The 25,391-nt window shown below is 34.0% G+C and overlaps 1 protein-coding gene across 1 annotated transcript; it reads left to right on the top strand.

The window, feature by feature from the left end:
• The first annotated feature begins 6,754 nt into the window (after nt 1-6,754).
• LOC106079267 (serine/threonine-protein phosphatase 5-like) lies at nt 6,755-24,290 on the top strand. The gene is made up of 14 exons (XM_056024724.1): nt 6,755-6,924; nt 13,222-13,391; nt 14,015-14,086; nt 14,344-14,488; nt 15,819-15,940; nt 16,053-16,118; nt 16,371-16,469; nt 16,693-16,798; nt 18,440-18,500; nt 18,709-18,790; nt 19,351-19,438; nt 22,349-22,568; nt 22,707-22,788; nt 22,994-24,290. The coding sequence occupies exons 1-14, from the start codon at nt 6,789-6,791 to the stop codon at nt 23,048-23,050; spliced, it is 1,506 nt and encodes a 501-aa protein (XP_055880699.1). The 5' UTR covers nt 6,755-6,788; the 3' UTR covers nt 23,051-24,290.
• The last annotated feature ends 1,101 nt before the right edge of the window (nt 24,291-25,391 follow it).

Below are 25,391 nucleotides of genomic sequence, written 5' to 3'. Positions count from 1 at the left end.
ACTCCTTAAATCTGTCTTAGCCATCTTTGTTGAGCCACATTTAGTGTTTTTCGATTTCGGCAGATGAATGACTATTCACTGCACTTTATTAATGGAGCCACGCCACTGGTAGAAATGTGTAGTCTCTCTTGAATACGCTACTGGAATTAGGTGACTGTAGTTTGCTTTAGTTTATATCAAAAAGGGAATTTTTATCGTCAAAATCATCTGTTGAGGGTTTTAAACTAAAAAATCTCATAACTTCGTTGTTGTTGTTTTTTTTAATTCAAAACCCCATTTAGCTACGATCATAGAAATTGGTAACTGTAGTTTGCTTTAGAATAATATTGAAGATAGAGGTTTTCCACCTCAAAACGCTCTGTAGGGGGATTTTAAACTCAAAACCATCTGAAGGAAAGAAGTTTAAACTCAAAGCCCTCAATTGGCTTGCCTACGCTCAAATAATTTTAGTGTGTAATTTGCTTTTTTTTATATTGAAGAGGTATTTTTTAGCATCAAACCCTTCTGAAGGGGGATTTAAACTCAAAACCCCTCTTGGCAACGCTCATAGCATTTTGAGTGCGTAATTTGTTTTTGTTTTTTTTTACATTGAAGATGTATTTTTAGCTTCAAACCCCGCTGGCGGGGGGTTTAAACTCAAAAACCCTTTGGCTACGCTCATAGATTTTAGAGTGTGTAATTTGCTTTTTTTTAATTTTTTTTTTTATTGAGGATGTATTTCTTATTTCAAACTCCACTGGAGGGGAGTTTAAACTTAAAACTGAGTCAAAACCCATTTAGCTACGCTCATAACATTTTGAGTGCATAATTTGCTTTTTTTTTCATATTGAAGAGGGGGTTTATCGTACATTTTGGAGGGGGTTTTAAAATCAAAATCTTCCTTAACTGTGTTCTTGGAATTTGGGGATTGTCGTTTGCATTTTTTTGTTTTGTTTCATAGAAGAGGAGGATTTAACTGCAAAAACCCCAGGTAGGGGGTTTCAAACTCAAAAACCCCAGGTAGGGGGTTTCAAACTCAAAACCCCCTGGTAGGGGGTTTCAAACTAAAAACTCCCTGGTAGGGGTTTTTAAATCCCAAACCCCCTGTCAGGGGGTTTTAAACTCAAAACCCCTGGTAGGGGTTTAAAACTCAAAATCCCCTTGGCTGCGCTGGAGCAAGTGATGGTTTAGTAATTAAAATGTTACCTAAAATAAACAAAATCAAAACAAACAAGATTACAAAGAGAGTTTGTGTTACACAAACTCAGAGGCGGCCCCCGTCGAAGTCGGATCCCTGTCGGATCTGCATATTCGCAAATAATATTCAAGAGGTGATTTAATTTTGATGTAAAATGTTTTACACGTTTCGGATGTTCCTTCAGAGTTGAAGATAATTACTTCCTAGTCCAAACATCCCGCAGGACGACGGGGGATGTGAGCGGGCAGGGTTTGAACCCTGGGCCATCCATAAATCTAAACGACAGTCCAGCGCGCAAACCGCACGACCAGGCAGCCATCCGATGGTCAAAAGTAATAATGTTTCAAAGATTCATTTGCCGTAAATTTAAATTTAATAAAAAAAATAGTAGATTAGTTTTAGTATATTAAAACATTACAATATTGATCAAAACGTTTGGAAATGAAAATCTACACTTTTTTTTTACACTTTAAGTTTAGAAATTGAAATTCTACATCTTAATCTAGTCTCTAAAATAATTTTAATTAGAATATAAATCCAGGTCTAGATATACTGTAATAAAAATCTAGATCTAGTTTAAAAAATCTAGATTAGATCTAAATCAAGATATCATTCTTTTTTTAAACGCGAGTCACATAACGAGGCTTAATAAACATTACTATACCGAGTTCTTTTTTCATTTCATTTGAAGAATTAATTCCATATAACGTCAGAGGGAAAAAAAACACTACGTCACACGGCCTAGCTAGACTAAAAATCGCCTTCATCTATAAGAGCCATTTATCGAGTGTTCATAGACTTTGGTGCACCGAGTGCGTTCTTTAACCATTTCATTTAAAGAATTCATTCCATATGACGTCAAAGGAAAAAAAAACACTACGTCACACGGCCTAGCTAGAATAAAAATCGCCTTCATCATTACGAGCCTTTTATCGAGTGTTCATAGACATTGGTGCACCGAGTGCGTTCTTTTAGCATTTCATTTAAAGAATTCATTCCATATGACGTCAAAGGAAAAAAAAACACTACGTCACAAGGCCTAGCTAGACTAAAAATCACCTTTATCAACACGAGCCATTTCTCGAGTGTTCATAGACATTGGTGCACCGAGTGCGTTCTTTTAGCATTTCATTTAAAGAATTCATTCCATGTGACGTCAAAGGAAAAAAAAACACTACGTCACAAGGCTTAGTTAGACTAAAATATGTTTTCATTAATACTAGCAATTTTTTCGAGGGTTAATAGACATTGGTGCACCGAGTGCGTTCTTTTAACATTACATTTAAAGAGTCCATTCATATGACGTCAAAGAAAAAAAATTCCATTACCTCACAATAGGCTAGTACCGGTACCATAAAAAAAAAATGTCTTTATTTACACGAGATATTTAACGAGGGTTCATAGACATTGGTGCACTGAGTTCTAATAGATATTATTTAAAAAGGATCAAAGCCACATTGTTTTTGCGTTTTGTCTGTCAGTCGGTCTGTCCGTTATCTTGATATAAAAAAAACAACTAAAAGTTATTAAAAATTGATTAACCTTTATTTTACGTTTCAAAACATCGCAATAATTTTTAGGTATGAACACAATTGAAAAGTTTATATAATAGATTGTTCCGGATGTTTGTATAAATAGTAAAAGAAAAAGAGAATTTCAGATAAATCTAATACCGTTAATTAAATTTTTTGGATGGTCTCGTATAAAAATTAGATGTACTACAGCCACGTGGAGAGATTTTCATACCTTACTTTGGTGTTTGGATTCTGTTTTCCTTAAAAATCGGAACATAATATTAACGATAATTAGATTTTTTAATGTTTTAGGTAGAAAGTTAAATGTACTGTAAGAGAGTAGTGAGTTAAAATATTTTTCATAAAAATCCGTAAAAACATTATTTCGTAAATGAGAAGATTATTTGTTTATTAATTAGAAGAGGGAGTTCAAACAATTATTTGGCGTTAGTAGATTTTTAAATAAATTCGGAAATTTCTGGCGACGATTTGTAAGAAACAAAATCCGGAACTTTCTTTATCGATTACAAAACTTCTATGTTATGTTTTACAAGAAAATTAAATGTCTAAAAAGTAATTTTCAGTAATCAATTCTAGTAAATTACTTTTTTTAAAAACCTTATGCGATTTCAAACAATCATTAGGCATAATTCATGTTTTATAAAACAATATCCGGAACATTTTTACAATTAATGAAATATAAGTCAGTATAGAGATTATGATTTAGCATTAATATGCTATTTACATAAAAAACGGAACATTATATTATTGATAATGTGTTTTTGCAACGTTTAAGCATGGAAATTGAATGTAATATAAGTTAGAAGAGCAAACAAACATTTGTTGGCGTTGATTAGTTTTGCACACAAAAATCCGGAACAATCAATTTTAGATACTTAAAACTATTGAGATGTTATTGGAGGAACATTAAAGGGTAAATCAGATTTTCAATAGCTTTTAGAGTTCTAGTTTTTTAAATCTAATCGTGACGGACAGACCGACCAACAGACAAAACGCACAAAAAAAAGCTTCTTTTATTCGGATGGGGGCACTAAACAAAAAATAAATAAAATCTGATTTTTAAAAAAAGTTTAAGGAATTGGTTTAGCACCTGATCATGTTGCGACGTTACGCTACTGCACGAAAATCGCTGCATAAAAAGTCCATTTAAAAAAATGTGCGTGATATTTACATACAAAGTGCATTATTAGCCTTTATAAACAAACAGAAATGTTTTCTTTTAATTTTAGCAGCTAGTTGACCAGAAAAAACGTCTTTAACTATTATTTGTATTTGTTGTAAACATTTCCTGTACATTTTAAAAATATATTTGACTTAGTGATACTGAAAATACACAAAAATAGTCCATCTTTGTTAGCATATAGTAACATTGCCTCCCTTACATTTACGTAATTGTTTTAGAATTGGTGTATTGTTATGAAAAAATCGCTTGCATAATTAATTTTATAAATTAAACGGTTTGCTTTTAGAAAACCAAAAGTAGCCGTTGCACCTAAACTTTTCAAGCCGGATTTAATGATGAAATAATATTTTTCATATCTCTTCTAGTTTTCGAGATCTGAGTGTGACAGACGGACAGACGGACATTTTGCACAAACCTAATAGCGGCTTTTTCCCTTTACGGGGGCCGCTAAAAATCACTCACTAAAGTCCGTCCCCCCCCCGCCATGGTAGGGGGTTTCAAACTCAAAACCCCCTGTTAGGAACCCCCTGTTAGGGTTTAAAACTCAAAACCCCCTTGGCTGCGCTGGGGCAAGTGATGGTTTAGTATTAAAATGTTACCTAAAATAAACAAAATCAAAACAAAAAATCACTCACTAAAGCCCGTCTCCCCCCCCCCCCCCCCGGCACGGTAGGGGGTTCCAAACTCAAAACCCCCTGTTAGGAACCCACTGTTAGGGGTTTAAAACTCAAAACCCCCTTGGCTGCGCTGGGGCAAGTGATGGTTTAGTATTAAAATCTCACCTAAAATAAACAAAATCAAAGTAAAAAATCACTCACTAAAGTCCGTACCCCAACCCCCCCCCCCCCTGGCTACGCCCATGGGCTAGATAATAGAGGTAATATGTACCCCTCCTGCCCCTATTTTCAATATAGATCTAATCGTCTAAACCAGTGGTTCCCAAACTTTTTTGTCTCGCACACCCCTTGACATGTTTTCAAATTTAGGTAATCACCTTATATTATAACTGCAAGTTAATTTCTTTAAATTTATGAAACAAGTCTGTTAAATACTATAGTAACATCCAATTTCCGCTTGGTAAAAATAGCAATTTTGTTTTAAAATTGAATTCTGAAACAGTGCCAAAAATAGAAAATGCCAAGCATTAACCTTTCGACAACAATCGAACGTCAGTGAGAAGGAGCAAATAATAGTATATTAAAAGCAATGCATCCTATTTGTTTCACTGCGTTAATAACAATTTGAAGATATTCATGCAATCTACCACTCACTCAGATTTTAGCAACTAAATGTTAATTGTCAATTTATAAAACCATGTACATATCTTTTACTAGCATTTTGTTTTAAAAAGCTTACTATCAATTCAGTAGCAACTAACCATAGCTACTGATATTATATTCGATGAAAGGATTCCTATTCTTTAAAATAGTCCTTCAATTTTACGCAATAATATATAGAACAATAAAAACAACACAGGACACAGATATTTTACAAAGAGAATTAGATGAATTACAGAAATGGGAATCAAATTGGAGCATGTCTTTCCACCCAGAAAAATGTCAGTTGTTAAGAGTAACAAAAAAACTAAAACAAATTAATTCCACTTATCTTATTCATGGCAAACCAGTAACACAGACTAAAAACGCAAAATACCTAGGTGTTATAATAAATGAAAAACTGTCATGGAATCCACATATTGATGAAACTACAAAAAAATCAAACAAAGCATTAGGATTTATTAAAAGAAATTTCTATAAATCAAATAAGAACATAAAACTAAAATGTTATTTAACCTTGGTTAGGCCAATAATAGAATATGCATCCTCCGTTTGGGACCCTCAACTCAAGAAAACATTAAAAAACTGGAACAGACACAAAATAGAGCAGTGCGATTCATAACAAACGAATATTCACACTTAACCAGAGTATTATATAAGATAAGATAAGATAAGATAAGATAAGACCTTTAGTAAAATCACTAAATTTAGAAAGCCTTCAGGACAGAAGGCTTAAAAGTAAAGTAGCAATCATACATAAAACACTGAACCATAATCTTCAAATACAAAAACAAAATTTAATAAAATACTCTGAAAGACACAAAGATAGGCTAAAGGCACATTCCTCGTCCCATATGCTAGGACAAATTTGTACAAACACTCCTTCTTCCCTAGTGCTATTAGAGCATGGAACAGGTTGCCTGAGCTATAGCCAGGAAAACCAGTGACTTGGCTGAATTTAAGTCATTGGTTAATATGCATGACTAAATACATGACTAAATACATGACGCGTAGGACGTAATCATCTTCTTTTTTGAAGTAACGTCTGTATTATATAAGATAAGATAAGACTTCACTTTTGTGATACCGGGTGATACCGGGTATCGAAGTGAAAATTTTGACCGCTCTGTGTGTCTATTCTGATCTTTAATTGTATTTTAACAAGGGGAAATTATCTCAAATGATATTCCACTTTAGATGATTTCATAGTGTCATTACATAAAACTTTGTTGCATAAAAGGCACATTGGCAATTTTTTCCCTCTATGATGGAATGAAGACAAAATTCAAATAATCAACGCTGCAGACCTTTTGATCTATGGAGTAGATAATATGAACACTGTACTGTCTACATTTCTTTTTACATTCGACCATGTTTAATATTATAGCATAGCGCAATGAGCATACTAAAATTGCGCTACACAAAAAAAAAATGGTAAGATCTATCTAAATTTAGGTCTGGATTCTAGATCTAGACTACATGGATCTAGATTCTAGAATACTCAGCAGGATAGTTTTATTCTATTCTGACTAGGTCAATACAGTATACTATGAGCTTTTTTTTCCGGCTGTTGTTCTTAATAATAGAGTTATCCACCCTACACATGGAAACCAAGTATGGCGGAAACTATGGGGAATGAAAGCACGACTGTTGAATCTAACGAAGAACTCCCTAAAAATCCTAGTGAAGTTAAGGATGAAGATAAAAAGAAAGCAGAAGAAATTAAGGAAGAGGCAAATGTCTTTTTTAAAAGTAAGTAAAAATAATGTTTTATGATAAGACTTTAAGTTAAAAGATAAGACGTGGTAGATCATTACTGGAAATTACCCAGGCCAGTACTGCAGTACTCAAGAGTACTGAGTCTGTGAGTAGTGACACTGACAGTAGGGAGTGACAGTAGGCTAGGCACTTGTCTAGACTAGTGTAAGTGTTACTGTACTGTAGTAACTATCAGACTGTCAGAGTAGAGTTAGAGAGAGAGAGAGATTTGTGAGTCTTGTGACACAACTGTGATGTGATGTCTCAGTCTTGAGTCTAAAATAAGAATCTGATTGACTGTGTAACAGTGTGAGTGTGTTACTGTGTAGAATACTACTCTAGATTAGATTATAAAGTCAGGGTGTTGTTTTTTTCTGTTACCAGGATGACTTTAGTAAAGTAAAGTCTTTACCTCTTCCTTGTGTTCCGATAAGACTATATTTTTTGGTTGGCTAAGTCTATGCTAATGAGCACGGCAACCAATATTTATTCTGTTTTTTATTTTGGAGCTGATTTATTTGATTCATAAGCCAAGTTGTTTGATTCCAGCTATTTAGGCAAGAATGGCCATCCTAGCCTGTAATATACTACAAAAGATCATCTGTATTAGAAATGTATTAAATGAATGAATAAACAAAAACACAAACATTCAACACACATCTAATTATGCAAACATAAAATAAGTCTAAAAGTCGGTGTAGGTCACTATCCCAGTGACCTAATTTTGGTAGAATAAGTGTGTTCATATTTTTATTTTTTGTGTTTGTATTTATGCATAATTTGAAATTATCTTAATGATTTCATGTGAGAGAGAGGCTATGCCTGGGGATCTTAAAATTTAGTTAAAATCAATATAAAATTAAAATCTGAGTTTATTGATTCCAAAATATAGAGACTGTTTGAAATAAATTTTGGTGTTTGGAATCAAATAATGTGTGGCAAAATTTGAATTAAATGAAAACACATGGCCTCTGACCTTAAATATATATATATAAATATAGGTTTTTATTAAATATAATGGAGCCAAGGTAGCAAAAGTGATCAACAATTTCTAGTGGTTGACCATTAATGCTTACTTGAGGTGCAGTGTTTGTGTTTTGGACAAGTATCTTAGTCTTGCTTTGACTGATGTTTAAGCCGAACTTCTGGCAAGCAGCAGATAGTTTGTCAACCAAGGACTGTAACTGAATATCAGAATCAGCCACAATAGCTGCATCATCAGCATACAGGAGTTCCCTGATGAGTAACTTCCTAACCTTGGTTTTTTGCCCGCAGCCTTGATACATTAAAGTTTTCCAGAGGATCTTGTATGGAGAAACACACCTTGGTTTATGTCCTTGTACATATAATGCAGTAGACAGGAGAAGAATATGCCAAACAGAGTAGGTGCGAGCACACATCCCTGCTTGACACCACTGCAAACCTCAAGGGTGCTGATTGGGCTCCATTGAATTTGACAGTACATTTAGTTTCCTCATGAAAGCACTCAATGAACTTCAGTAGTTTGGGAGGGCAACTAATTTTCCTTAGGAGTTTGAAAAGGCCACTTTTGCTGACCATGTCAAAGGCTTTAGTCAGATCAACAAAAATGATGTAAAGGGGTCTGTCTCTCTCTCTGAATTTCTCCTGCAGTAGTCGTAGAGAAGATATTGTTGTAACCCTGTTTCTCCCTGACTAACCTTTTTTTTTTCACGTGCAAAGTAGGGTGATTTTTGTTTATGCTGTTGGGCGTAAATGACCTTGACTAGCGTGTAAATGTGTTAAGAGACTTTAGTTATGATTTTTGGATTTCTTGACTGAGGATTGAGAATTGTTTTCTATTGTGTTAGTGAATCGGGATTTGTAGGTTTGATTTGGAGATTGTGACATTGTTTCTTTTTATCGGGGATATTGATTGATCATAGTTGGATTGTGTTTCTTCAATCGAAGAGATACCAGCGATCTGAGAATCTGTGAGTTATTTTTTTTAGTTCAACCCCATGTCTTAACAACTGGTGTCGAAGCGGGATAGCGCCTACTCTACTTACCAATACGTCTACTTCTAAACGCCTACATGAGCTCCAGATTAACGAAATCCGTAAAGAGTTAAAGAGGCGGGACATCACAGCGTCAGGAAACAAAGAAGCCCTCGTTAGCCGTCTGAGAGATGCTTTGAAAGAAGACGGGTTTGACCCGGACACTTACGAGTTTGAAATGAAGGCTGATCTCTGCAGAATGTTGAGTGAAATAAAAGAGGAGCTTCTAGGGTTAATGCGAGCAATGGCGACTGGTCTGAAAACAGATCTGGAGGAATTCAGAATTAACTTAAGGGAGGAAATCACCGCTGTGAAGTCACTGCTTACAGTAGAGATGGAGCAAAAGATTAAAGCCTTTAACGACGAGGTCTCCAGGCAGTCAAGGTCGAGCTGGGCAAGGTTCAACGCATAAAAACAAATTCAGGATCAAGCGAAACAACTTGGAAAGTCAAGCCACCTATTTTTTATGGTACAGTCTCGTGGACATTCTATAAAAAACAATTTGAGGCGGCTGCTAAAGTGAACAACTGGAGTACGAACGAGGAAAAAGCAACTGGATTAATGTTAGCATTGCGAGGAAAGGCCTCCGAATTGCAACAGATAGTTAACAACCTGCAAGATTACAAGGACATTGGTAGAATAATGGAATTGCGATTTGGGGACGAACACATGAAGGAAGTTTATAGAGTGCAAGGGAAAACAGGAGTTTGTTTTTGCAGATTTCTATTAGATAAGGGCGTATCGAGATCGATAATTCATCCTAGTCTTATTGAGAATAATGTAATATATGAAATAAGTGGCTATTCTATAAAAACATCTAGTGGAGAACTTTTGCCAGTTTTAGGACAGATCACTATAAACATTGAGATAGCAAATCAACATTTTAGTCTTGAATTCTTGGTCGCCAATATCATTGATATTCTGGGACTAGACTTCATGCAGTTATTTGGATTCTCCATGAATATTGGGGGTGGCACAGTGCAATATGGAAATCTTGAAATTCTGTTGCTGGGGAACGACATGGAAGAAGAACAGATATATAGGGTCTTGATAACGAAAGGTACCAGCATACCCGCACAGTCTGAAGCCATTATATGTGACACAATAGACGGTAATGATCCTGTGTCTATCACAAACCTTATAGAGCAGTCAAAGGAAGCATGCAGTAGAGTGCCTGTGGGGAGAAAACTGGCTGTTAATAGAAACGGCCGAAGGGTACCTGGTCGGGTTTTGAAGTTTGACACTCAAGCTTACAACCTTCAGAAGAAGAATGTTATCACCACTTGTTGTCCAATGGAACTTATTGCATCGTGTAATGTGGTGGTGCCTGTAGCTAGTGCCTCGTCATGTGATTCTTGAGTTGATCGGATACTTGGAGATGAGGGTGAGGATCTGTCGGAGGAAGAATGTGGTGGGGCTAGGTAAATGTTGCTGGAGTTTGGGGACGTCGTGCCAGTGAAAATGGGCTCAGCCAGACTGATTTTGTGTTCCAGGACGAGGTTGTGCACTTGGAACAGTTGCACCAGTATTGTGAGGAAACCAGGGTCTGTTGGGGACAAACAGAAATAGGGAGGATGCAGTGTTGTAACCCTGTTCCTCCCTGACTAACCTTTTTTTTTCACGTGCAAAGTAGGGTGATTATTGTTTATGCTGTTGGGCGTAAATGACCTTGACTAGCGTGTAAATGTGTTAAGAGACTTTAGTTATGATTTTTGGATTTCTTGACTGAGGATTGAGAATTGTTTTCTATTGTATTAGTGAATCGGGATTTGTAGGTTTGATTTGGAGATTGTGACATTGTTTCTTTTTATCGGGGATATTGATTGATCATAGTTGGATTGTGTTTCTGCAATCGAAGAGATACCAGCGATCTGAGAATCGGTGAGTTATTTTCTTTAGTTTAACCCCATGTCTTAACAATATCATGTCTATATATATACATTTTGTTATAAACCTGGTGGTGGCACAGATGGGGGTAGTGGTGTGAGTGTTGTCAGTCGATGCAAATCGCCCCAGGCCAGCGCTAGACGAGCGGTCAACCGTGACGAGTTACGACGGTCAGCCGAGACGAGTGTCAACAAGACGGTTCGGGAAGGATCGACGTCGTGAACAGAGCTCAGGAGCGTCACGAGAGTTGTAGTCATCTGACCACCTAGAAACGTCGAGCAGCGTTCTGTCCGGTTCGAGAAGGCCAGTAGGGTCCCTATATTAGAGCGGAGGTGTCGCAGTCAAGACGGTTGAGAAAAGGGGCTCCAAGGTTCAGAGCCCGGTTCACTACAGTCCGGTCGACTACAGCACAGTTCAGCGGTGCGGTTCTGTTCGGAGCATTACGACTGTTCAGTGTGGAGTACTGTCAAGTACAGTTGAGACGACTGGCGTCTTGATCTTGGTCTGCAATCGAGTCCGACACAACGAGCCTAGTGTGTGAAGTTAGTCCTGAACTGTTGAACCCAGTGCAAGCCCGGAACGAGATTGAGAGGCCAGTGCAAGAGTTGATACGGCGGAACAGTGTTATCGGAGAGATATTTGTACAGTGTCCATGTTGCCAATTGTACAGTATTGGCTGTTATTTATTCAACTATTAAAGTGTTACGTTACTTTGGAGCCCTGAGTTGTCAAGTTCTTAAAGTTGGTGGTGTATGGTGCAGTTTGCAGAGAGCCTGGATAGTGAGATTCGTAACAATATATATATATAACTGTACCATAGCTATGGACTATAGCTCCTCCTTCGTTGTCAAAGATTAGCACATTTCTCATTTCCTGTGGACTCGAAGATGACTGTAAAGTCCAATCCTTGCTTTAAAAAGCCGGCCGCATACGTGGCATGTGTAGATTTGGTCAGTTGGAGATAGGCCTGCTTCTTCTCTAAGCTTTTTGTTGGTTCGGCGCTCTTTCACCTTGGCCACTCTTCTTGCTTCATATCTTGAGACTCTGAGACTCACAGCTTCACGCCATAAGGAGCGATCGAGAGCTAGTGCTTCCCAGCTGGGAATGTCGATATCGCATTCCTTGAAGGAGCTCTTGAGAGTGTCTTTGTAGCACTTGTATTGGCCTCCCTGGGAGCGCTTTCCTGCACACAACTCCTGATACAGAAGTCTTTGGGAAGGCGTTTGTCTGGCATGTGGACTACATGTCCCGCCCATCGAAGTTGGGACCTTTTTACTGTCGCATTGATACTGTTCAAGTTGGACAGTCTGTGTCTGGTATGTGGTTGGACCAGTGCACCTTATGAATACTCCTTAGACAGCGTAGGGTGTATGGGGGTTCTGTAGGAGTAGTACCTCTGTCAACTGGGCAGTCGGGCTATGGACTAGACCGTCACTAAGTGACTGTAAGAATGAAGTGATACAATTGGTTAGATCTAGATTCACTTTCAGTATTGTTGTGGGAAGTGATGTATGAGTATCTAAAAACAAAATTAAGAATTTAGTAATTCAGGGGTGAGTAAATTATGGTCTGTAGGCTGGAGTGTTTTTTGCGCCCGTGTACACCTACAGAAATCCGGTGTGCCCACAGATTGTGCATATAAAAAATGCAAATGTATTAAAATAAATAATTGTAAATATCTATAGAAATGATTAAAATTTCTGATTCTTATCCCTTATGATGAAGAGGCTAAAGAAACATGATCTCTACATTCTAAACAGTATTTAGTAAATGGAAATTATTCTTTTAGGCAATATTTTGAGATATTCAGCCCAAGAAGCAATTTCAGGCCAGTATTTATTAGTGATATGAAGAACTATCTTGAAATTGTTGGGTTGTCTTGGAACAAGATGGCAAGTGTAACAACTGATAATGTCCGTGCTTTGACTGAGAAAAACATTTATTAAATTGCATGCTGGTTTTTATAAATATAATATATATTGTTCAAAAGTCTTATCTGAACTGTCAAAAGTCAATATAAGTAATAGGCATAATTCTGCTAAACTTTTTAATCTAACCAAATGTATAGTTTTTTGTTTTGTTTTTCAACAGCAGTTTGGTTTGTCAAAAAAAAAAAACATGAAAAAGTACAGCATTTTTATGCCATTTTGAGACTGCATCATGTGGTGATAATTACATTGCATCATGTGGTGATAATTACATAAAAATGTACATTTAGAACAATTTTTGATTGACAAAATATTTCAATTAAAAAAGCTTGAATGTTTATTAATGTGAGCATTTTATGAGTTAATTTTATTCCTAGATGTCATAATACTTCAAGGTCTATGCTTAAAATATGCAAATATGCTAAATCTTCATATAATAACAATCAAACTAATTGTCCTAGATGAAGACTACTCCAAGGCCATTGAAAAATATTCAGAAGCTATTAGGTTGAATCCTTTTGTTGCTGCTTACTATGGGAATCGAAGTTTTGCTTATCTACGAACAGAGTGTTTTGGATATGCTTTGCAAGATGCCTCTAAAGCTTTGTCTTTAGATAAAAACTATCTAAAGGTAATTTTAAAGTATAATGTTGAATGGTAATAGAGAGGGAAGTGGTGGATTGAAAATAAAAGCAATTTGACTAATGTCTTACTCCCCAATGCTTTAGGTTGTGTTAGTTTTCCAGATACGAACCTGAATAATTGCTCATGTACTAAAAAAAAAAGTTTAAATAAAAGAAAGTAAATTATAAACAACAATTTATTCTTCTGTAGGTCTCATCTCATGTGATATCACTAAAAAAAAATAGCTAATGGGTCAAATGACACTAGCTTTGTTGTTAGAACTAATTATATTTTTGTGTTTTGATGGCAAAGTAAATGTATTTTTAAAGAAAGAGAGAATTTACAATATGGCCATAATTTAATTAGATTTTAATCTTACTTTTTTTTTTCTCTATATTATTTTTGTATAGTAAGTAAGTAGTGGTATAACATTTCATTATTTAAATATCAGTTTTATATAGATTATGTTTATATTGCTCTGTATTGAAAAACTTCATTTTGTAATATAACAAACAGAAAATTGTAATTAACATTTTTTAAAATTGTAGTTATATTTTTCTTACCTTAAAATTATATGGTTCATATAGTTTAATAATTGTTTTTTAATGCTTAAAATGCATCTTTCAAAAGGCCTATTACAGACGAGCTTCAGCTAACATGGCCTTGGGAAAATTTAAACTTGCATTGAAAGATTTTGAAGCAGTAAGTCAGCAGTTGCTATTTTTAAAGTACTGTAATATTCCTGATGTTTTAAATTGGTCACTCTATTTCCTGATTGAAAATTTTGTTATATTCCTGTTTTGTAGCGTTTCAACTGTATAAATAATCTCTCATTAATAGTTAGTAGATTTAGTTTTGTGTAAGTAGTCACTTATTGATACTTTCTAGGTATTATTTATTATTGGTGCATTCTAGTTATTATTACTAAGCCTATTATGTAAATAATTCTATTCAATTAGGTCACCAAAGTTCGCCCAAGTGATAAAGATGCCAAGATGAAGTATGATGAGTGTAACAAAATTTGCAAGAGGTTGGCCTTTGAAAAAGCTATAGCTACAGATGATGGGAAATGTTTGTCAGACACAATTGACATTGAAAGTTTAGGTTTGTAACTTCCTAAAGCTAAAACATAATACAGAGATGCCTACAAGCCAAAAGGGAAATGTGTATTCCCAGACCAGGAAATGTGTATTTTGAGGGGCAAATTTTAAATTTTTCTAAATATAAAGAAATATACTCAGGAAATATAAAACATTATTCAAACACCTAACATACACAAAAATGCGGCAATCCTAAAGTTAACACAGCATAAAGTTATATTGGACATTTTGTACATTAGTCAAAATATTTACACTTTTAGTGTAGGTCATAACTTTTCTAGAATATGTTAGAGTGATGCCGTCCTTGTCACTTGGCAATGATTTTATAATTATAACGCCTATAGTGTATTCAACATGCCATAATAGAGGTAACAGAAAATTCTTTCAAAAGAATGGGAATTTTTGTTACAAGTGAAAATAGACCTAAACCAGATGTAATGGTTTGTTAAGCTGGATCATTGACATCTAATTCTATAAAAGTACCGTAGTTTAGTATATAAGAAATTTCTTTACGAGGTATGCAGACACTTGAAATATTTTATCACATTTTGAAAGAATTCAGATTTTCTTCTTTCAGACCATTCTTTGCAAAGTTAGCAATGAAAGCTTAGGCATCCTCTACAATAACAAAACATTTTAAAAAATTTTTTTCAGGCTGATAATCCTAATTAGTCATTGAACTTGTTTCTAATATAAAAGCTGGGTTATTAAGTCAGCTGAATAGCTGTTGTAAGAAAAAGCTATTAATTCTGGTTTCTGATGCTTGAAGTTGTTTTATAAAACAAACAGATATGTTGAAGGTGGGCGCAAGGAATCAAGAATTTAAAACTTTTGTCAGCATTTCTTTTGTGAACACACTCAGTCTTGAGTGCCCCGATTTCATTTTTTTAAAAATTTAGGCCTTCATAATTTATAATAATAATTCTTCTTGTCTGCCTTTATATATCTTAGCATAATTTATGCATTATTAGAATTCACTGACCAAAGCATGTGTGTGTCGGATTGGGTGAGTGGGGGGGGGGCATTATAAAGTGGGTTGTTCCAAATCAAGTCAAACTTTATGTCAGACCGGGGGGGGGGGGATCCTAGAGCAAGAGAAAGAACAGAAAGGAAGAGAAGAAAGAGGGTGGACCATTTCATAGTAACAGATAGGGGAATCCTTAAAATGTGGCCTGTTTATTGAATGTTAAAAAAAAAAGGTTGGGATGTTCCGACCATAATTAGCAATATAAAGCGTCGGCACAAATCAGCGGGCATAGTCAAGTGTGTAATTGTCATTGAGTTATCTTATAGACATATGATGGAAACATTGTTTCTGATGATATACTTTGCAGTTATTGAACCAAACTATGATGGTCCTCATTTACAAGATGGCAAAGTAACACAAGACTTTGTAGAACAACTTATGGAAGCTTACAAAGAACAAAAGAAATTACCCAAGAAATATGTCTGCCAGGTACCTAGATCATTGGTCTGATTACTGATATAGGCTATCTGATAATATGTATAGTAAATAGAATGAACAAGGATGTATGCTGTTATAAAGATACATGTCTCTTTCTTGACAGATTTTAATACAAGCTAAAAAATTGTTTAGTGAGCAGAAGTCATTAGTTTATATCAATGTTCCTGGGGTAAGTATGGACACTTTGAGCAATACATTATCATTTTGTTAGTCCTAGCCAGTACTTTACTTGTTCTCAAAAGTGTTTTTTTTTTCAATGGTGTTAGATTAAAAAAAAAGTTTCTTTTGTATATAATTAATTGTATAAATCACAACACTAGCTTATTATTTTTTTATTGCTTGCCTACATATTCAGTTACTTTGTGTTTTCAAATGTATGCATTTTATGTCTGGTATATACTTGAGCCTTTTTTTCCCCTAGAGTTCAAAGTTCACTATATGTGGAGACATTCATGGTCAGTACTATGATTTATTGAATATCTTCACTATGAATGGCAAACCCTCAGAAGAAAATCCTTATGTATCCTATTTTCAAAGATTTTAATGTATACCCTTGTTTAGGTTAGCCCTTTTATAAAAAAAACACATCACTAAATTCAGTTTGCTCAATAATATGGAATGTTTGAATAACATTAGTGGATTAATTAGATTTTTTTTTTACAATATGACATTTTTGTTTAGGTAATCTAGAATCTTAGATTTCCTGAGTATAAAAAAAAAGTTTTCCTTAACTGAGTGTGTAGCTCTTCAATGGTGATTTTGTTGATCGTGGTTCTTTCTCTGTTGAATGTATCATGACTTTACTTAGTTACAAACTTCTATATCCAAAACATTTTTACATGGCAAGAGGTAAGTGTTGAAGTTTTATTTTATTTGTGGTAGAGGCGTAGTGAGTGGAAGTGAGGAGGTGCATCATGCCCTGGGCAGCACTCTCAGAGGAGCAGCAAAAAACAAATAAGATTTTCTTGAAATTTTCAATTAATTAAAAAAAAAACAGGTTCTTGAAAATATATTTTAACTAACATTTTCAAATGCAACTAATTTCTAATTCTTGATCTGTCTTATAAATTACTGTTATGATAATTTAATTCTACAAGAGACTTCCACTCTCCTAACATCTGTTGCAATCACCATGCAGGAAACAATGTGCTGTGTTCATCACAATTTATCAATGTGCATCAAGAAGTATAGATGGGTTCTCTGTTTAAACATCTTTTCTTATTAGCAAATCTGATTTTAGATTATAAATCGGTGAACACTATATGAATAAAACTCTTATAGCAGCATTTAAAAAAATGAATTAAATAGACAATAAAAAGACAATAGTTAATTTTGAAGCCATTATTTCTCCACCTCCTCCTCCATCCCCCCCCCCCCCCAACTTTATTATGTATTTCAAGAAACAAAAAACTGTCATTTGCATTGTAGCTATAATCCATAGTGGAACTATCAAGTAAAAACAATATTTTTACCAATGTTTAAAAAATTAATTAAGTGAAGTCTCCAGTGAAGTCATTTCATCTCCTAAGTAGGACTTAGGACCTGTTGTTAAATCAATTAATCCAGTTTATTATTAAAATATGATTGGACATTTTTGTTTTATAAAATTGAGGATGCATTTTTAAAAGCTTGTATTTCAATATATCCCCAAAACGATTCTTTGATTAAAACATACTGTTGATAAAAGCAATATGTACATACCTAAAGACTTTCAACATTTGTTTTTGATGAGAGATATAGGAAGTCAAATCAAATTAAAGTACCTAATATTTATTTGCTTAATGTTACTAATTAGTTGGTTATCAACTTTAAATCCCAGAAGAGGATTAAATTCATTTTGACGTTGTTGTGATAGGCATAACTAGTTTTGGTATTTCCATGACATATAAAAAAAAAATAATTGAATATTAGTGGATTACACCAAGGTACAAGTTGTATCAGGTTTTCAACATTTGTAGGCCTTTCATCTTGAAGTTATACATATTTAACATTCATATAGAGGAAGATCATGTGAACAGTTAATCATATTGCAGGTTACTGTTCCATGCATTCGATTTTGAATGAATTCAAGAAAAACGATTTAAACATAACAGTTAAACTTGAATCTGAAAGACAATGTTGCATTAGTGTCCCTTTTTAGCATGGAAAAAACAGTATAGTATTTAGTAGAAGCAAAGTTAGCTAGTAACTACTTGTATAGCATGTATATTAGTTAGGTAATACATTATTTGGTTATTTGTATTATATTGTTATTAAATTTTTAAAATACATTCTCTATTACTAAGGGATGTTACCGGGTACTGGAATGAGGGGGGGTGCTAATAAAGTGCCAGGGGCCAGCTATGCCTACTACGCCTCTGATTTGTGGTTTTAGTTAAAAGTTATAACAGTTTTATAACAGTTTTTCTATTGTGTATATAACTTCATTCTTTTAAATTGCATATTACATTTTGATAGCATTCTAAAAAAAATGTTTTTTTTAATTCTAAGGAAATCATGAAAGTTTAACCATGAACCAGATGTATGGTTTTGAAGGGGAAGTCAAATCAAAGTATCCTTCATCATTGTGCAGTGTATTTAGAAAGCAAATTTTTTAAACTAGCAGTAGATAGTTTTCTATTTATCAATGCTACTTTTTACAGAAAAAACTACGTACTGAAATCTGCCAATTTTTTTTTTTAATTTTTATTTAATTTTTTATTTATTAATTTTTTTGCTGTTCATTAATTTTGAATATTTTCATTAACTTACAAAACTAGATATTCATCTCAGTTGTGTGAGCTTTTTACAGAAGTTTTTAACTGGCTTCCATTAGCCCACTGTATAAACCAGAAAATATTGGTACACAAATCTTTATTGAATTATTCTGATACAGTTTCAATTAAATATGTTTATAAAGAAAAAGAAGAATGTATTGTTAAGAAAGATAAATGCAATACAAATATTTATATATTTAGTTTTGCTCCAATATAAATCCTGACATTCCAATTTTGTAAAGATCTAAAATGAGACTTTTTAAAAAACACATTAATTACTATTGTATAGCATGCTTAGTGTGTTCAGGTCCTCTTGTTGTAGATCTGCGATGGTAAAGGAGAAGGTTTCCATGTTGCCTTTATTCAGCAAACACAACTCAGCTCAAGTCAATACCCCTTGATTGGTAGTCAAGTACCTTTTACCACTCAGCCACACGGAATAGAATTTTTAGTCTTTTACTCATTTTCTTTTTAGCAAAAATTAAAATTCTTAAATTTGTTATTATTTTTCTTAAAAAAACAACATTTTTTTAGAGCTATTTTTTTATTTGTTTTTTGTTTTATTTGAATTAATAGTCTTGTGATTTCTGACTTACTAATTAAATAAATGTTATTTTTAAAACCAGTTTCTTAAAACTATTCCAGGTTATGCATGGTGGTCTGTTTTCTTCAGATGATGTTTCACTTGATGACATAGCCATGACGCCTCGTAACAAACAACCTCCAGAAAGTGGTGAGTTCTTTACTCTGTTCTTGATTAGCCAGCCATTCTCAGGGTTCGTACGCGGTCTGGAAAGTCTGGAAAAAGTCTGGAATTTCAAAATTCAGATTTCAGTCTGGAAAATTGCTACTTTTCGAGGCAATTTTGTTAAATGTCTGGGAAAAAAAAATTAATCCGATGTCATTCAGGCGCCGTAACCGGTAAAACGCTAGGCTGCTAGATCTAGTTGGGCATAGAGGCTTCCATTAATAGGCCTACTAGATCTATCTATTGTGAAAGCACGCGCAATCCACGGCATGTCTGTGAAATGCCAGCCAATTTCTAGACGGTGTACTGTAGACTTAAATCAGATTTAGTAATAGATCTAGTCCCAGACTGACCTAACTAGTTTATTATGACTGCTGTTATCTTATATAATACAGACGTTACTTCAAAAAAGAAGATGATTAGAAGATGTTAGTCTATATTATCTAGATGGTCGATCAAATTTCAGTTAGGCTACCAAAGGTCGGGAAGTTTTTGGCCTAGATTTATTTATGCATGCGCGAAACTCCCCCCCCCCTTTTTTTTTTTAAAATAAAGAAAACAAATATATCTTGTCAATGACGTCAACATAGAATATATAGATTTAGATCTTGAGTCTAAACTAAAAGACTAGGCAACAAGAATGACTTACTAGATCTAGAATCTAGGTCTACTACTAGATTTAAAAGTCTCGATCTATTCGCGACTTAGATAGATTACTAGATCTAGGTCTACTACTAGATTTAGTCTTGATTCTTGATCTATGCGCGACTTTCGTTACTAGATCTAGATCTGTTCTAGGTCTACTAGATCTACTAAATTCTACAAGATTTAGTCTTGATCTATGCGCCACTTCTTAATAGATCAAGGTTTTCTACTAGCCTCCCCCCCCCCCCCCCCCCCCAAAATTAAATAAAGAAAACAAATTATATTATAATATATCTAGTCAACATAGAATATGCCTATAAGATCGGTAAAACTTCCCATCGAAGGCCCCTAGTTTTTTAGGTAAATTATTTGGCAGCTGTCTATGCACACTTGAGTCTAAACTAGTAAAAGACTAGGCCTCTAGAATGACTTACATTACTAGGTCTAGTATAGATTTAGTCTTAATCTATGCGCGACTTAGATTACTAGATCTATGTCCACTACTAGATTTAGTACCTAATTTAGTCTCGATCTATGCGCGACCCCCCCCCCCCCCCCCCCCCCCGTTAAATAAAGAAAACAAGTTATATTATATCTAGTCAACATAGAATATAGATCTAGATCTTAGTCTAAACTAAAAGACTAGGCCACAAGAATGACTTAGATTACTAGTTCTAGGTCTACAACTAGATTTAGTCTCGAAAATGCATGATTCCTCCCCCCCCCCCCCCCCCCCCCCCCATCCTTTTTCCCCAAATCTATTCAATGTAGAATATAGATCTTGAGTCTAAACTCAAAAACTAAAATGACTTAGAATACTAGGTCTTCTACTAGATTTAGTCTTGATCTAAGTCTAGATTTAGATCTAGCATACTTAGCATATAGATCTATAATTATAATCTAGTATGGTTATGATATAGATTTAGATCTAGATATCAATATTATCAATTTTTACCCTGTTAAAAAAAACAAAAACAAGTCAATATTGACAAAGCCAAAGGCATAGGCCTATTGTGAATTAGACATAAGTAAGCCACTATTACAAATTAAATTTCAAGTTCAATACAGTTACTCTAACTCTATATCTTCATTTATCTCCTCCAATAGAAGTATAGGCCTACAAGAGGTAGGCCCTCTAACCTAGGCGTCCTAGGCTAGTCTAAATAAGTCTTTACTTTTTAACTAGTATCTGTTTAAGCCACTAAATATCTATATAAAAATTATAAAACTATTGGACTAGTTATGAGATTTAGAATAAGATTTTACAACTAAGTTAGGCCTATTAAACTATATACGTCTACTATATGTATAGGGCCTATTAATTTTCCCAAGTCTAAGTGCTACAAGATTAGTGACTTTTTTTCCCCCTTGTTTCGTATGTTCCTTCATAATTGAAAATTATTATTACACCCTAGTCCAAACCTCCCACAGTACGGCAGGGGTTAGTTATTGGCAGGGTTTGAACCCAAGATCACGAATACAGCAGTCCAGAGCACATACGGCATGCTCAGGTAGCCATCCTTTTTACTGTTAGTAAGTCTGGAAAACATAAGATAAATGTCTGGAAAAAGTCTGGAAAATGTCTGGAATTTATTTTCACAAAAGTTGTATGAACCATGCATTCTTTAGTATGAAATTAGAAAACTTTCAGATATTTAACATATTTGCGCTTACAGTTGTGTTCCATTATAGTTCATTAATCTATCTTTATTCAGTATGCTCACTTAAACTTTGCCAAGTAGTTCATTTTTTGACTTCTAGTTGATGTAGATGAATAGATTGTTGGAGCTTAAGGTCTGTTTTACTTGCCTTCATTTGACTCAATTTTAGATTTTCAGAATGATTTGTATATTTTTTGGCAGTACTGTATCAATGGTACTATTACATTCAATTTTGTACTAATTAAAGATGAGATTATAATCAACATTTTAAAGAATCTACTTATTTAGTATCAGCTGTTGGTTGACAACTTACACATGAATACTCCTTTCGTCTAATATAGCCCTCAATGTTGATTTGTATAGTTCTATCTAGCCATAAGATCAAATAGTGGCTTAATTGAAGTTTTCTTACTAAACTCATTTTTTTATGAGTTTCATTGCCCAAATACATTTTTTTAGCCCATGTTTGTGTCATGACTTGAAGGCTTAACTGATTTAATTCTATTCTCTGTAATGTCAACAAAAAAAAAATTGATTGTTTCTGAATGATTTATATATTTATTATTTATTTATTTTGCTTTCTACCTAGGCATAATGTGTGAGCTGCTTTGGTCAGATCCACAACCTCAGCTAGGACGTGCACCCAGTAAAAGAGGAGTTGGAGTTCAGTTTGGTCCAGATGTAACCCAAAAATTCCTAGAGAAGAATAAACTTGAATATGTAGTCAGGAGCCATGAAGTCAAGAATGATGGCTATGAAGTCATGCATGATGGCAAATGCATTACCGTTTTTTCAGCACCTAATTACTGGTAAATTATTTTTATTTATTATTATATGGGTGTGAGGAAAATAGATATTTTCTAAAGAGTCTTTTAATGTGTTCAAAATAGAAAACCTTGAAGTTAAGTTTTGATCTATTTTTCATTTTGTATTAATTTTCTTTTCAGTGATACAATGGGAAACAAAGGGGCTTACATCAACATTACGGGTGATAATCTAACACCAAAATTTACTACATATGAAGCAGTTGTAAGTTATTAAGAACTCATTTATGTTCTTATTTTAAATATCAATTTAGCATACAAATATATGAAAACAATCAGGTCTTAAAATATTGGCATTAAGTTATCCTATTTCAATGTTAGAAGACGTTACTTAAATAGTTTCATTTTTGTGTGTGTGTATTAGGTTTATTTTGATTGCAAATATATATATATATTTTTTTTTTTTGCAGCCTCATCCGAACGTGAAACCAATGGCATATGCAAACCCATTTTTTGGATTATTTTAACTCTACTGATGTTTTAGAAATGTGATTGTCTGCTGCAAGTGTAAATAGAGAGTGTATATGAGTTGATTGTTCAATGTATAAACAGAATTGTTAAAGACTTGACAGCCTCATGTTAAAGACTTGACAGATAGTCTCTTGTTAAAGACTTGACAGATAGTCTCATGTTAAAGACTTGACAGACAAGTCTCATGTTAGAGGCTTGACGGTCTCAGGTAGTTAAACACATCCACTTGATGCCCACAATTAGTTCTCTTTGTTTTAAATCTCATGTTTCCCTCCACATGTTTTTGTTTCATATTATCTCAAACAATGATTACTCAATTACAGAAAGTTTTAGTTTTTAACTGTTCCTGCGTGGGTACAGTTTTGTTGCTGTAGCAGTGTCATAGTTTTTTTTTTAATTTGTTACTGTATGCTTTAGATATGAACAGTGTTGTAGCTGTTTAGTATTCTATTGACAACTTTTAAGAATACAAAAAAAAAAATAATGTTTTTGTCATTTTAGTGATGCCTTTAGGACCATCCTTTTTTTATTCTACTTAAGGTGACATTTGCTCAATCAAAGATCCCTAGTTTTATGTGGCCCTCCATCAGGAAATGAGTTGTAATGCACTGCTGCCTACTAGATAGCTATTGGGCAAATAATGAAGAGTAACCGTTTTTTTTTCCTAATAATTTGTTCATTTTTGCACACTTTTTTTTGTAAAATTATTTGAAGTCTCAGCCTGTAAAGTTAATTAATGTTTTTTGTTTTTTTTATATAGAATAGTTTTATCAACAAATAGTAGCCTTAAACTGTTATGTTTCTTGTCCTTTTTTTAACCGTTTGTTAGATATTGTGCAAAATCAAATTTTAGAGGTGGGTGTTTTTGAGTCGGTAGCTTACATAGCTTCAAGTGAGCAGCTCTGAGTTGGCAGCTTAGAGAATGTGCTTATTAGTGAAATTTCATTCAATCAAATAAAGAAATGATTCTTGATGGAGGGTCACATTTTAAAAATTATCAGGAAAAATGTCTTTGGAGTGGATTTTTTTTTATCTTGAAAGTTAACTCAATAAAATTGCTCTTGAAAGAAGTGAATTAGTTTAACAGAAAGGATGAGATACAATTCACAAAAAGTGGAGGACATTATATGTTGTGTACTTGAACTGTTTACTGAACTGGTATACATGACTCTATTGTCAGTAGTTTTGTGAACTAATGCAGAGATAAAATAAAATTGTATTTTGTTGGTTTTTTTTACTTAAAAGAAAATTTTTGTTTTGTTTTTGTACTACTCCAGATCTTCATCATTAAGTCTAGTTTGTTGAGTGACTAGACAACTGTGATCAGTTAGTTCAAGAAGTTATAAGACTAGCTCAATATCTTAATGCAATCAAATGTTCAGACAGCTTATTGTACCTACTTATTTGAGCATAGTTGGGTTCCAGTTTACACTGTAGCTGGGTTTCTGTAAACTAGCTGAGTATATTTAATTAAAAAAATAATGAATAAGTAAACTTTTGGAGCACATCATAGGTGAAGGTTTTATAACAAAAAGAAAATTAGAATTATTTATTGCATTACAATATTGTCAACTGCAATTTGTGATTGTTCAAAGAAATATGAAATATGTTCTGAACTGTATTTATCTTTAAAATGTTAATTTTAAAACTTGTGAAACTTTCTTATTCCATATGCTAGGACTAGTTCAGACAAGTGCTTCTTCCCTAGTGCCATTAGAGCATGGAATGGGTTGCTTGAATCAGTCAGGAAAACCAATGACTTGGCAGAGTTTAAAGTCTCAAATTTAAATTAACATGCAGGACTAGATTAACACATGCATATGCCATTACGTGTAGGTCGTAATTATCTTCTCTGTAATTTATAAGGTAATATTTGTCTGGACGATTTATTCAATTAGTTGATTGTGACAACACAGTTCTCTCCCCCCCCCCCTCCCCTCTCAATAATAGCATCTCTTCGTGTTCAAAACTTGTGAATTGGTTGTCTCGAATGTGATTTAGTGTTTTTTCCCCTGTATTTATAATTGTTCCCCTTGTGTTGATGTATACATTACTTATCACTTAGTATCAGGTAGAAGATAAATCTATGTAATAGTCTTGTCACTCTCTGGTGTCTGGTTAAACATGTCTATGTAATAGTCTTGTCACTCTCTGATGTCTGGTTGAACATGTCTATGTAATAGTCTTGTCACTCTCTGATGTCTGGTTGAACATGTCTATGTAATAGTCTTGTCACTCTCTGATGTCTGGTTGAACATGTCTATGTAATAGTCTTGTCACTCTCTGATGTCTGGTTGAACATGTCTATGTAATAGTCTTGTCACTCTCTGATGTCTG

The sequence above is a fragment of the Biomphalaria glabrata genome, chromosome 3, assembly GCF_947242115.1.
Source record: "Biomphalaria glabrata chromosome 3, xgBioGlab47.1, whole genome shotgun sequence".
NCBI classification, from domain to species: domain Eukaryota; kingdom Metazoa; phylum Mollusca; class Gastropoda; family Planorbidae; genus Biomphalaria; species Biomphalaria glabrata.
Note: the sequence above shows the minus strand (reverse complement) of the source record. Positions and strands in the feature narration are given on the sequence as shown.

Bases quoted from the DNA above. Each gene is read 5' to 3' on its own strand.
- LOC106079267 (XM_056024724.1), top strand. From the start codon at position 6,789: ATGGCGGAAACTATGGGGAATGAAAGCACGACTGTTGAATCTAACGAA. The intron at 14,489-15,818 runs GTTTGTAACTTC...TATACTTTGCAG, and splicing joins AATTGACATTGAAAGTTTAG to TTATTGAACCAAACTATGAT. The intron at 16,470-16,692 runs GTATCCTATTTT...CTGAGTGTGTAG, and splicing joins CCTCAGAAGAAAATCCTTAT to CTCTTCAATGGTGATTTTGT.